At 42.7% G+C, this 12327-nt stretch overlaps 1 protein-coding gene across 2 annotated transcripts in view; it reads left to right on the top strand.

Annotated features, from left to right (window-relative positions):
• Positions 1-211: 211 nt before the first annotated feature.
• Positions 212-12327, top strand: part of LOC115118260 (bcl-2-related ovarian killer protein homolog A-like) — a 43847-nt gene continuing 31731 nt past the window's right edge. For both annotated transcript variants that reach the window (XR_010461064.1, XM_065009503.1), the window contains exon 1: positions 212-544. Coding sequence is in view for 1 of the 2 variants with exons in the window: in XM_065009503.1 (XP_064865575.1) it covers positions 322-544 (223 nt within the window). In the remaining variant the exon portion in view is untranslated. The remainder of the gene's footprint in view (positions 545-12327) is intronic.

The raw sequence follows: 12327 nt of genomic DNA, 5'->3' as shown, positions 1-12327 counted from the left end.
CTGACTTGGCTAGTTAAGTAAAGGTTAAATCATTTTATTTTTTTAAATCAGCCTACAACTCAAGGAATATGAGTTTGGCATTGCAAGGGAGCCGCTGTGCACCGTGACCGTGAACAAACCAATGTAATTCTACACTCGTGAAGAGACATTGAATAATCCCTCCTTTTCGAAACGCCCCCAACCAGAGGGAGGAGGTAGGGAAGTAGCTTTCTGGTGACAGAGAGGACCATAAACGGCGATCGAGGTGGAGGCGCAGGCGGATTAGTGGCAGCGCCAGGCAGGCGGGTTGTTTGTGATTAACTGCTGCTGGGGAACCGGGGTATGGAGATGTTGCGTCGCTCCTCAGTATTCGCGGCAGAAGTGATGGAAGTATTTGACCGCTCCCCCACAGACAAGGAGCTGGTGTCACAGGCGAAGGCGCTATGCAGGGACTACATCCATTCCAGGCTGAACAGGACCGGGATTGGGTGGTCGAAGGCCGAGCATCAGCTGTCGGCATCAGGTGGGACGCTTGGAGAGATCTCCTCTGTCCTCATGTGGTTAGGTAAGAACGCAGTTTGTGTATATTGGTGGGCTACTGTGTCTGTCTGAATGACAGGCTGCGTACCTATAAGGGCTGTACATCCTATTTTAGACCATGTTAGAAAGCACTTGGTAATAGATTGTCTACAATGTCCAAATATTATAAACGAAACGATAGTTTTTCAGACAGTAATGCATGTCATAGGATGTGCATCCATAATATTATGATTTAATTCAAGGTTTATACACATATGTCCATTCAGTAGAAAATTCCGTCAGAAAAACAAACCCCATATATCTCAAAAGTTAAAACGATTTACTGAGAACGGTACTAACTTAAAACATCAAATGACAAGCTATATAGTAACTAATGGATGCAGATTCGCGAGTTAAAACATGAGTGATAACATTGGCTTAAATATATATTTACAAAGCTATAACAGACTGAATTTCAATATCCACAGAAGACAATATGTTCTTGTTTTCATTGTTGTATTTCTGAGTCTTTAAATCCCCGTAGAAACGGCCCCTCTCAACGTAGATGGATCGCCAATACTGTGGCTTCATTGCCAATGTGCTGGACGTGAAAAAGATGAAAGCATCAATTTGATTTGGATTAATCCAACTACATTTTGACAACTACGTTTTGACATTAATTTCGTAGCACCCTCTTGAAGTGAGTTTTCTCCGTTAATACTCCATATAACGGAACTAATACGGTGCTACTAGTTCCCTTGCTGGAAGGATGTATAGAAATGTAGCATTTTTCCGGAGTGATTCTTTAAGAAGACATTTAAGAACATCCACTAAATTGTCAACAGTGACATTCAAATTGTCTTCCGTTTCGAATTTCCCGAGAAAAGTGTTGTTGATGTAATTTTTAAAAAACAATATTTTTTCTGCTATCTTTTACAGCAAAAATATATATATAACAAAATTACATGGGGGGGCTAACAGGCTAATATTACATTTTGGTTGAAGGAGAAACAGAAAAAAAGAGACTGTATGATCTGTAATCTTAATTGTGTCTAATTCAAGGTGAGACATGCAGCATGTCCTCATTGGAAATGTTTATGTTCTCGGTACCCAACCTATGGTGCAAAGCTGAAACCTAGCCACTCATCCCCCAGGATCAGGAGCTAGTTTAGTTCATGCGTTAACTAGTTAACGTCATGTCCAGACAACAGTGACACTCAATATAGTTTTGTTCTCATATCGAAACCATTTTCAAAATGCAATTTAAGACGGATATTCTACATGATTGAAACAGCTATGCTAGTTGGCTAGCTAACTCATTGTACCCTTGACAACATTGTCCTTCATGCAATTACTTGAACACAATAAGTAGGTTGTCTTGCCTTGTTAAATAAAGGTTAAAATTGTATTTGTATTTTTTTATATCAGGTACATTCACAATTAAATTCACGGCAGATGAACTATGAGCTACATCAGCAAATCCAAACAATTCTACATACTGTATAATAGCATAACGCAGTTTCAACAGTTTCATCAAACAGAAGTCGGAATCGTATAGCTATGTCTATTCTTACCTTGATCATAGGCATTAGCTACTCTTGGGCTATATCACTAATATAATTTGGTGTCCCATCACAAAATCATTTATATAAGTGTTCATGCAATGTTGTTTTGCACGAAGATGGCTGTTGATTGATGTTTGCAGCATCTTAGCCTGATTTATCTTGACTTTCTGGCAGTTGTGTAGTCAATTCCAGGCATAAGTAATATACTCGGTTGCGTAGGACCCACGGATGCTTAAGGGGCCCAGTCACAAAACATTTGATTTAGATTTTCTTTTTAGGAATTCAGTGGGGGTGTCAATTTATTGTTGGGAGTAATTTCAAGATGTGTGCATCCTTAGTTTTCCTCTTGTTATGTCTGTCACTGACAGTCACTCGAATAGCCATGTCTGCTAACAATTGTTAGATTGGTAGTTACTGTAGTCTAGCCATGGCACATTGTATAATGATAGGAGACAGGCGCAGGAATACGAAATACTTAAAAAAGAAAATGCTTTACCCAAAATAGCGTACGTCATGATCATGACGGGGACGAAGCCCAAAACAAACACATATATATATATGTGTGTGTTTATATGTTTACACAGGGCTGTAAACCAAACAAAGACCTGTAATAACAAGTGCACTCTAACATGCCGACACAACAGAGCACAGGTCCTCACAAGACCAACGGACATGGAAAAATAATCAACAAGGATGATGGAGAACAAAGTGAACAAATACAGTTGAAGTGGGAAGTTTACAAACACGTATGTTGGAGTCATTAAAACTCGTTTTTCAACCACTCCACAAATGTATTGTTAAGAAACTGTATATTTGGCAAGTCGGTTAGGACATCTACTTTGTGCATGACACAAGTAATTGTTACAACAACTGTTTACAGACAGATTATTTCACTTATACTTCACTGTATCACAATTCCAGTGGGTCAGAAGTTTACATACACTAAGTTGACTGTGCATTTAAACAGCTTGGAAAATTCCAGAAAATGATGTCATGGCTTTATAAGCTTCTGATAGGCTAATTGACATCATTTGAGTCAATTGGAGGTGTAGCTGTGGATGTATTTCAAGGCTTACCTTCAAACTCAGTGCCTCTTTGCTTGACATCATGGGAAAATCTAAAGAAATCAGCCAAGACCTCAGAAAAAAAATTGTAGACCTCCACAAGTCTGGTTCATCCTTGGGTGCAATTTCCAAATGCCTGAAGTACCACGTTCATCTGTACAAACAATAGTACGCAAGTATAAACACCATGGGACCATGCAGCCGTCATACCGCTCAGGAAGGAAACGCGTTCTGTCTCCTATAGATGAACGTACTTTGGTGCGAGAAGTGCAAATCAATCCCAGAACAACAGAAAAGGACCTTGTGAAGATGCTGGAGAAACAGGTACAAAAGTATCTATATCCACAGTAAAACGAGTCCTATATCGACATAACCTGAAAGGTCGCAAAGCAGGGAAGAAGCCACTGCTCCAAAACTGCCATAAAAAGTTTGCAACTGCACATGGGGACAAAGATCGTACTTTTTGGAGAAATGTCCTCTGGTCTGATGAAACTAAAATAGAACTGTTTGGCCAAAATGACCATCGTTATGTTTGGAGGAAAAAGGGGGAGGCTTGGAAGCCGAAGAACACCATCCCAACCGTGAAGCACGGGGGGGGCTGCATCATGTTGTGGGGGTGCTTTGCTGCAGGTGGGACTGGTGCACTTCACAAAATAGATGTCACGTTCATCGTATTGATGAGACCAAAGCGCAGCGTGATATGAATACATACTTCTTTATTTAACGAAGAAAACTAAACAAAATAACAAAACGAACATGAAGTCATAAAACACGAGTGCTGACATGCAACTACACATAGACAATAACCCACAAAACCAAAATGGAAATGGCAACCTAAATAGGATCCCCAATCAGAGACAACGATAAACAGCTGCCTCTGATTGGGAACCAATTCAGGCCACCATAAACCTACATTTACCTAGACAAACCAAAACCCCATAGATGTACAAAAAAACCTAGACAAGACAGAAACACACATACCACCCTCGTCACATCCAGACCTAAGGAAAATAATAAAGAAAACAAAGATAATTAAGGTCAGGGCGTGACAATAGATGGAATCATGAGGTAGGAAAATTACGTGGATATATTGAAGCAACATCTCAAGACATCAGTCAGGAAGTTAAAGCTTGGTCGCAAATCGGTCTTCCAAAGTTGTGGGAAAATGGCTTAAGGACAACAAAGTCAAGGTATTGGAGTGGCCATCACAACGCCCTGACCTCAATCCTATAGAAAATCTGTGGGCAGAACTGAAAAAGCTTGTGCAAGCAAGGAGGCCTACAAACCTGACTCAGTTACACCTGCTCGGTCAGGAGGAATGGGCCAAAATTCACTCAACTTATTGTGGGAAGCTTGTGGAAGGCTACCCAAAATATTTGACCCAAGTTAAACCATTTAAAGGCAATGCTACCAAATATTTTTTGAGTGTATGTAAACTTCTGACCCACTGTGAATGTGATGAAAGAAATAAAAGCTGAAATAAATCATTCTCTCTACTATTATTCTGACATTTCACATTCTTAAAATAAAGTGGTAATCCTAACTGACCTAAAACGGAATTGTTACTAGGATAAAATGTCAGGAATTGTGAAAAACTGAGTGTAAATGTAGTTGGCTAAAGTGTATGTAAACCTCCGACTACAACTGTACACTAATCAGGGGGAATGGGAACCAGGTGTGCGTAATTAAACAAAACAGTCCGGGGTCGGTGGTAATGATCCAGTTCAGTGATGCCTAGAAGGCCGGTGACGTAGACCTCCATAGATGGTGATCGGAATGAGCAGCAGTGGAGGGGGGTGATCCGTTACAAGCCAGCTATGTAAACTTGTAGTATTCATGACCGAATACCAACTGGGCAAGCAGGGCATGTGCATCGAGTCTGTTTATCTGCTAACCCCCATCGTGATACTCCAGCCTTCGGGGGCACACGTTTTCCCCGGACCCAGCTAACACACCTGATTTAAACAAATTGCAATCCGACGACTAGAGTCCTCCTAGAGATTCACCTGGAAAATTATATATATATATATATATATATATATATAGTGTCACAAGACTTTGCTTGCAAAATGTAGCAACACTAACATTTATTTATTTTTTAAACAAGCAAATCTCTCATATCTAATCTGTGGTCGGCAAAGAAAGGGACCAGGTTTAGGTAACAAACATTGACTGAAGTCAAGCAGCTCACAGATTACTGCACCTGTACATAGCCCACCTATAATTTAGCACAAACAACTACCTCTTTTCCCTACTGTATTTAATTAATTTATTTATTTTGCTCCTTTGCACCCCATTATTTTTATTTCTACTTTGCACATTCTTCCATTGCAAAACTACCATTCCAGTGTTTTACTTGCTATATTGTATTTACTTTGCCACCATGGCCTTTTTTGCCTTTACCTCCCTTCTCACCTCATTTGCTCACATCGTATATAGACATGTTTATACTGTATTATTGACTGTATGTTTGTTTTACTCCATGTGTAACTCTGTGTTGTTGTATCTGTCGAACTGCTTTGCTTTATCTTGGCCAGGTCGCAATTGTAAATGAGAACTTGTTCTCAACTTGCCTACCTGGTTAAATAAAGGTGAAATAACTAAAAATAATACAAATGTAGTCAATGTGTTCACAGAGTTTAGTCATGTCTACATACAGTAGCCAGGGAGAGGTGAGGTGAGGAATGTGATTAGTCTAGATAGAACAGTATTTCTGGTTTTGCCCTAGCACTACACAGCTAAACCTAATGATCAACATCATCGAGTGTTGAAATGATTTGAAACAGAAACCGTATCTTTTCCTCCACTGTCCCTGTCCCACACCGGGCTGTACTTGTACTCCTCAGGGGGGGGTTGCCCCCGGTCTCATTTATCCGAGGCACGCCTCTCCAGAGGAACACTGAGGGGGAGGATAGTGGGATAGATGGGAAGGAGAGAAAATTGACTTATGGTCTTATCAGTAAGGTATGTTATCAGTAAGGTAAGCTATCCAATGACTACAGCTCAACGTTCAACACTATAGTGCCCTCAAATCTCATCAATAAACTAAGGACCCTGGGACTAATCACCTCCCTCGTCAACTGAATCCTGGACTTCCTGACGGGCCGCCCCCAGGTGGTAAGGGTAGGTAACAACACATCCGCCATGCTGATCCTCAACACAGGAGCCCCTCAAGGGTGCGTGCTCAGTCCCCTCCTGTAGTCCCTGTTCACTCATAACTGCACGGCTAGGCACAACTACAACACCACAGTGGTGGGCCTGATTACAGACAATGACGAGACAGCCTATAGGGAGGAGGTCAGAGACCTGGCCATGTGGTGCCAGGACAACAACCTCTCCCTCAATGTGATCAAGAGAAAGGAGATGATTGTGAACTTCAGGAAAAAGAGGACCGAGCACGCCCCCATTCTCATTGATGGGGCTGCAATGGAGCAGGTTGAGAGATTCAAGTTCCTTGGTGTCCACATCACCTACAAACTCACGTGTCCAAGCACACCAAGACAGTTGTGAAGAGGGCAGGACAAAATATATTCCCCCTCAGGAGACTGAAAAGATTTGGCATGGGTCCTCAGATCTTTAAAAGGTTCAACAGCTGCACCATCGGGAGCATCCTAGACAATCTGGACACTCTCTTTCTAAAGTCTGTTCAACCTCTCTTTCGTATCGTCCGAGATCTCTAAAGATTGGAAAGCTGCCGTGGTCATCCCCCTCTTCAAAGGGGGTGACACTCTATATCCAAATGGCTATAGACCTATATCCACCCTGCCCTGCCTTTCAAAAGTCTTCGAAAGCCAAGTTAATAAACAGATCACTGACCATTTCGATTCCCACCGTACCTTCTCCACTATCCGGTTTCCGAGCTGGCGACGGGGGTGCATCTCAGCCATGCTCAAGGTACTAAACGATATGATGACCACCATCGAAAAAAAGATTGTACTGTGCAGCCGTCTTCAACGACCTGGCCAAGGCTTTCGACTCTGTCAATCACCGTATTCTTATCGGCAGACTCAACAGCCTTGGTTTCTCAAATGACTGCCTCGCCTGGTTCCCCAACTACTTCTCAGACAGTGTTCAGTGTGTCAAATAGGAGGGCCTGTTGTCCGGACCTCTGGCAGTCTCTATGGTGGCCTCCAACTGCTCTTAAACGCTTGTAAAACTAAATGCATGCTTTTCAACCGTTCGCAGCCCGCACACGCCTGCACGACTAGCATCACTCCTCTGGATGGTTCGGACTTAGAATATGTGGACAACTACAAATACCTAGGTGTCTGGTTAGACTGTAAACTCTCCTTCCAGACTCAAATTAAGCATCTCCAATCCAAAATTAAATCTAGAATCGTCTTTCTATTTCGCAACAAAGCTTCCTTCACCCACACCGCCAAACATACCCTAGTAAAACTGACTGTGCCTGTGCCTCCTGGGTGATCTAGGGCACTGCATCGCAGTGCTAGCTGTGCCACCAGAGACTCTGGGTTCGCGCCCAGACTCAGGCTGGGAGCAGTATATGCTAACCAGGTCGCTAGGTGCACGATGTTCCCTCCGACACATTGGTGCAGCTGGCTTCCGGGTTGGATGCGTGCTGTGTTTAGAAGCAGTGCGGCTTTGTTGGGTTGTGTTTCGGATGGCGCATGGCTATCGAACTTCGTCTCTCCCGAGCCCGTACGGGAGTTGTACCGATGAGACAAGATAGTACTAACAATTGGATACCAAGAAAAGGGGGTAAAAGTAAATAAACACTTTTTTTTTTACTGACTTTACTGGGATCCTCGTCTTCTGTGATGTCACTTTACTTTTTTTGTGCCATCCTTTTTATCACCAAAACCCCATATACCAACCACCACTGCGACCTGTATGCTCTAATTGGCTGGCCCTTTGTAGTTGACCCATATTGTTGCCAGACTCGCTGGCTCCAGGTCATCTATAAGTCTAGCTCTGCCTTATCTCAGCTCACTGGTCACGATAACAACACCCACCCGTAGCACGAGCTCCAGCAGGTATATCTCACTGGTCATCCCCAAAGCCAAAACCTCCTTTGGCCACCTTTCCTTCCAGTTCTCTGATGCCAATGACTGGAACGAATTGCAAAAATCTCTGAAGCTGGAGACTCATATTTCCCTCGCTAACTTTAAACATCAGCTATCAGAGCAGCTAACCGATCGCTGCAGCTGTACATAGCCCATCTGTAAATAGCCATCCAATCTACCTACCTCATCCCCATATTGTTTTTATTTACTTTCTGCACACCAGTATTTCTACTTGCACATCATCATCTGCACATCTACCATTCCAGTGTAAATTTGCTAAATTGTAATTACTTGACCTATTTATTGCCTACCTCCTCACGCCATTTGCACACACTGTATATAGACTTTCTTTTTTTCTATTGTGTTATTGACTGTAGACTTGTTTATTCCATGTGTAACTCTGTGTTGATGTTTGTGTCGCACTGCTTTGCTTTATCTTGGCCAGGTCACAGTTGTAACTGAGAACTTGTTCTCAACTAGCCTACCTGGTTAAATAAAGGTGTTCTCAACTAGCCTACCTGGTTAAATAAAGGTGTTCTCAACTAGCCTACCTGGTTAAATAAAGGTGTTCTCAAATAGCCTACCTGGTTAAATAAAGGTGTTCTCAACTAGCCTACCTGGTTAAATAAAGGTGTTCTCAACTAGCCTACCTGGTTAAATAAAGGTGTTCTCAACTAGCCTACCTGGTTAAATAAAGGTGTTCTCAACTAGCCTACCTGGTTAAATAAAGGTGTTCTCAACTAGCCTACCTGGTTAAATAAAGGTGTTCTCAACTAGCCTACCTGGTTAAATAAAGGTGTTCTCAACTAGCCTACCTGGTTAAATAAAGGTGTTCTCAACTAGCCTACCTGGTTAAATAAAGGTGTTCTCAACTAGCCTACCTGGTTAAATAAAGGTGTTCTCAACTAGCCTACCTGGTTAAATAAAGGTGTTCTCAACTAGCCTACCTGGTTAAATAAAGGTGTTCTCAACTAGCCTACCTGGTTAAATAAAGGTGAAATAAATAAAACATTTATAAAAATAAAAAAATCCTGACTGGTTGCGTCACCGCCTGGTATGGAAACTGCTCGGCCTCTGACCGAAAGGCACTACAGAGGGTTGTGCGAACGGCCCAGTACATCACTGGGGCCAAGCTTCCTGCCATCCAGGACCTCTATACCAGGCGGTGTCAGAGGAAGGCCCTAAAAATGGTCAATGACTCCAGCCACCCTAGTCATAAACTCTTCTCTCTGCTACCGCACGGCAAGCGGTACCGGAGCGCCAAGTCTAGATGTAAGAAGCTTCTAAACAGCTTCTAACCTCAAGCCATAAGACTCCAGAACACCTAATCAAATGGCTACCCAGACTATTTGCAAACCGACTCGAGCTGTTATAAAGCTAGCCAGCTTCAGTTAGCTTCAAAGTCATGCTTCATCCGTACTACGACGGTGGATATTGCTCGCCCGACCGCTTACAGCAGGCTTGTAACTGCGTGTGCATGTCACACATGTCGAATGCCAAACTCTTCATTGAAACATTGCTGAAACAAGTCAGTGTCACATTTACATTTGTGCAGAAATCAAAATGAAAGAAAAGTGATCTTGCAAATTCACCAGACGATGTTGTGAAATAGGCTTTTAGAAGGGTCGTCTTTATTTTATTACTTATTGTTAATGCCTTCTTCGGTGTGCTTATGGGGAGGCAGGTAGCCTAGTGGTTAGAGCGTTGGGTCAATAACCGAAAGGTTGCTAGATCGAGTCCCCGATCTGACAAGGTAGAAATCTGTCATTCTGAACAAGGCAGTTGACTTGCTGTTCCTAGGCTGTCATTGTAAATAAAATAAAAAATTTCTGAACTGACTTGCCTAGTTAAATAAAAATGATCAACGCACAACCACATTTTCCCACTCCTACCTGTGGAACAGCTTGTTGTGTTCTGGCTATAGAGTATAATCCGTAGAAGGCGTGCAAACCTATAATTAATATATATATATAATATATAATTTGACTATTAATCTCATGCCAGTCTTAACTTGAGTGGGAACTGGCACCTACAGTGTATTCAGACCCCATGACCTTTTCCACAGTTTGTAATACATTACAGCCTTATTCTAAAATGTATTCAAAATATGTTTTCTCGTCAATCTGGTGCGGCAGGGTAGCCTAGTGGTTAGAGTGTTGGACTAGTAACCAGAAGGTTGCAAGTTCAAACCCTGCGCTGACAAAGTACAAATCTGTCAGAACGAGGCAGTTAACCCACTGTTCCTAGGTCATCATTTAAAATAAGAATTTGTTCTTAACTGACTTGCCTAGTTAAATTAAGTAAAAATCTACACACATTACCTCATAATGACAAAGCAAAACAGGTTTTATGAAAATTGCACAACAGAAATATCACATTTACATAAGTATTGAGACCCTTTACTCAGTACTTTGTTGAAGCACATTTGGCAGCGATTACAGCCTCGAGTCTTCTTGGGTGTGACACTACAAGCTTGGCAAACCTGTATTTGGGGAGCTTCTCCCATTCTTCTCTAGAATGCTTGTCATTTTAGGCTAAAGAGTTCAATCTTGCTTTCTTCAGACCAGAGAATCTTGTTTCTCATGGTCTGAGTACTTTAGGTGCCTTTTGGCAAACTCCAAGCGGGCTGTCATGTGCCTTTCACTGAGGAGTGGCTTCCATTTGTTCACTATACCATAAAGGCCTGATTGAGATGGTTGTCCTTCTGTAAGATTCTCCCATCTCCACAGAGGAACTCTGGAGCTCTGTCAGAGTGACCATCGAATTCTTGGTCACCTCCCTGACCAAGGCCCTTCTCATTCGATTGCTCAGTTTGGCTGGGCAGCAAGCTCTAAATCAAATCAAATCAAAATGTATTTGTCACATACACATGGTTAGCAGATGTTAATGCGAGTGTAGCGAAATGCTTGTGCTTCTAGTTCCGACAATGCAGTAATAACCAACAAGTAATCTAACTAACAATTCCAAAACTACTGTCTTATACACAGTGTAAGGGGATAAAGAATATGTACATAAGGATATATGAATGAGTGATGGTACAGGGCAGCATACAGTAGATGGTATCGAGTACAGTATATACATATGAGATGAGTATGTAAACAAAGTAAACAAAGTGGCATAGTTAAAGTGGCTAGTGATACATGTATTACATAAGGATGCAGTCGATGATATAGAGTACAGTATATACGTATGCATATGAGATGAATAATGTAGGGTAAGTAACATTATATAAGGTAGCATTGTTTAAAGTGGCTAGTGATATATTTACATCATTTCCCATCAATTCCCATTATTAAAGTGGCTGGAGTTGAGTCAGTGTCAATGTCAGTGTGTTGGCAGCAGCCACTCAATGTTAGTGGTGGCTGTTTAACAGTCTGATGGCCTTGAGATAGAAGCTGTTTTTCAGTCTCTCGGTCCCAGCTTTGATGCACCTGTGCTGACCTCGCCTTCTGGATGATAGCGGGGTGAACAGGCAGTGGCTCGGGTGGTTGATGTCCTTGATGATCTTTATGGCCTTCCTGTAACATCGGGTGGTGTAGGTGTCCTGGAGGGCAGGTAGTTTGCCCCCGGTGATGCGTTGTGCAGACCTCACTACCCTCTGGAGAGCCTTACGGTTGAGGGCGGAGCAGTTGCCGTACCAGGCGGTGATACAGCCCGCCAGGATGCTCTCGATTGTGCATCTGTAGAAGTTTGTGAGTGCTTTTGGTGACAAGCCAAATTTCTTCAGCCTCCTGAGGTTGAAGAGGCGCTGCTGCGCCTTCTTCACGATGCTGTCTGTGTGAGTGGACCAATTCAGTTTGTCTGTGATGTGTATGCCGAGGAACTTAAAACTTGCTACCCTCTCCACTACTGTTCCATCGATGTGGATAGGGGGGTGTTCCCTCTGCTGTTTCCTGAAGTCCACAATCATCTCTTTAGTTTTGTTGACGTTGAGTGTGAGGTTATTTTCCTGACACCACACTCCGAGGGCCCTCACCTCCTCCCTGTAGGCCGTCTCGTCGTTGTTGGTAATCAAGCCTACCACTGTTGTGTCGTCCGCAAACTTGATGATTGAGTTGGAGGCGTGCGTGGCCACGCAGTCGTGGGTGAACAGGGAGTACAGGAGAGGGCTCAGAACGCACCCTTGTGGGGCCCCAGTGTTGAGGATCAGCGGGGAGGAGATGTTGTTGCCTACCC

The sequence above is a fragment of the Oncorhynchus nerka genome, linkage group LG25 (assembly GCF_034236695.1).
Source record: "Oncorhynchus nerka isolate Pitt River linkage group LG25, Oner_Uvic_2.0, whole genome shotgun sequence".
In the NCBI taxonomy this organism is placed as follows: Eukaryota; Metazoa; Chordata; class Actinopteri; order Salmoniformes; family Salmonidae; genus Oncorhynchus; species Oncorhynchus nerka.
This window is presented reverse-complemented; position numbering and strand designations above follow the sequence as displayed.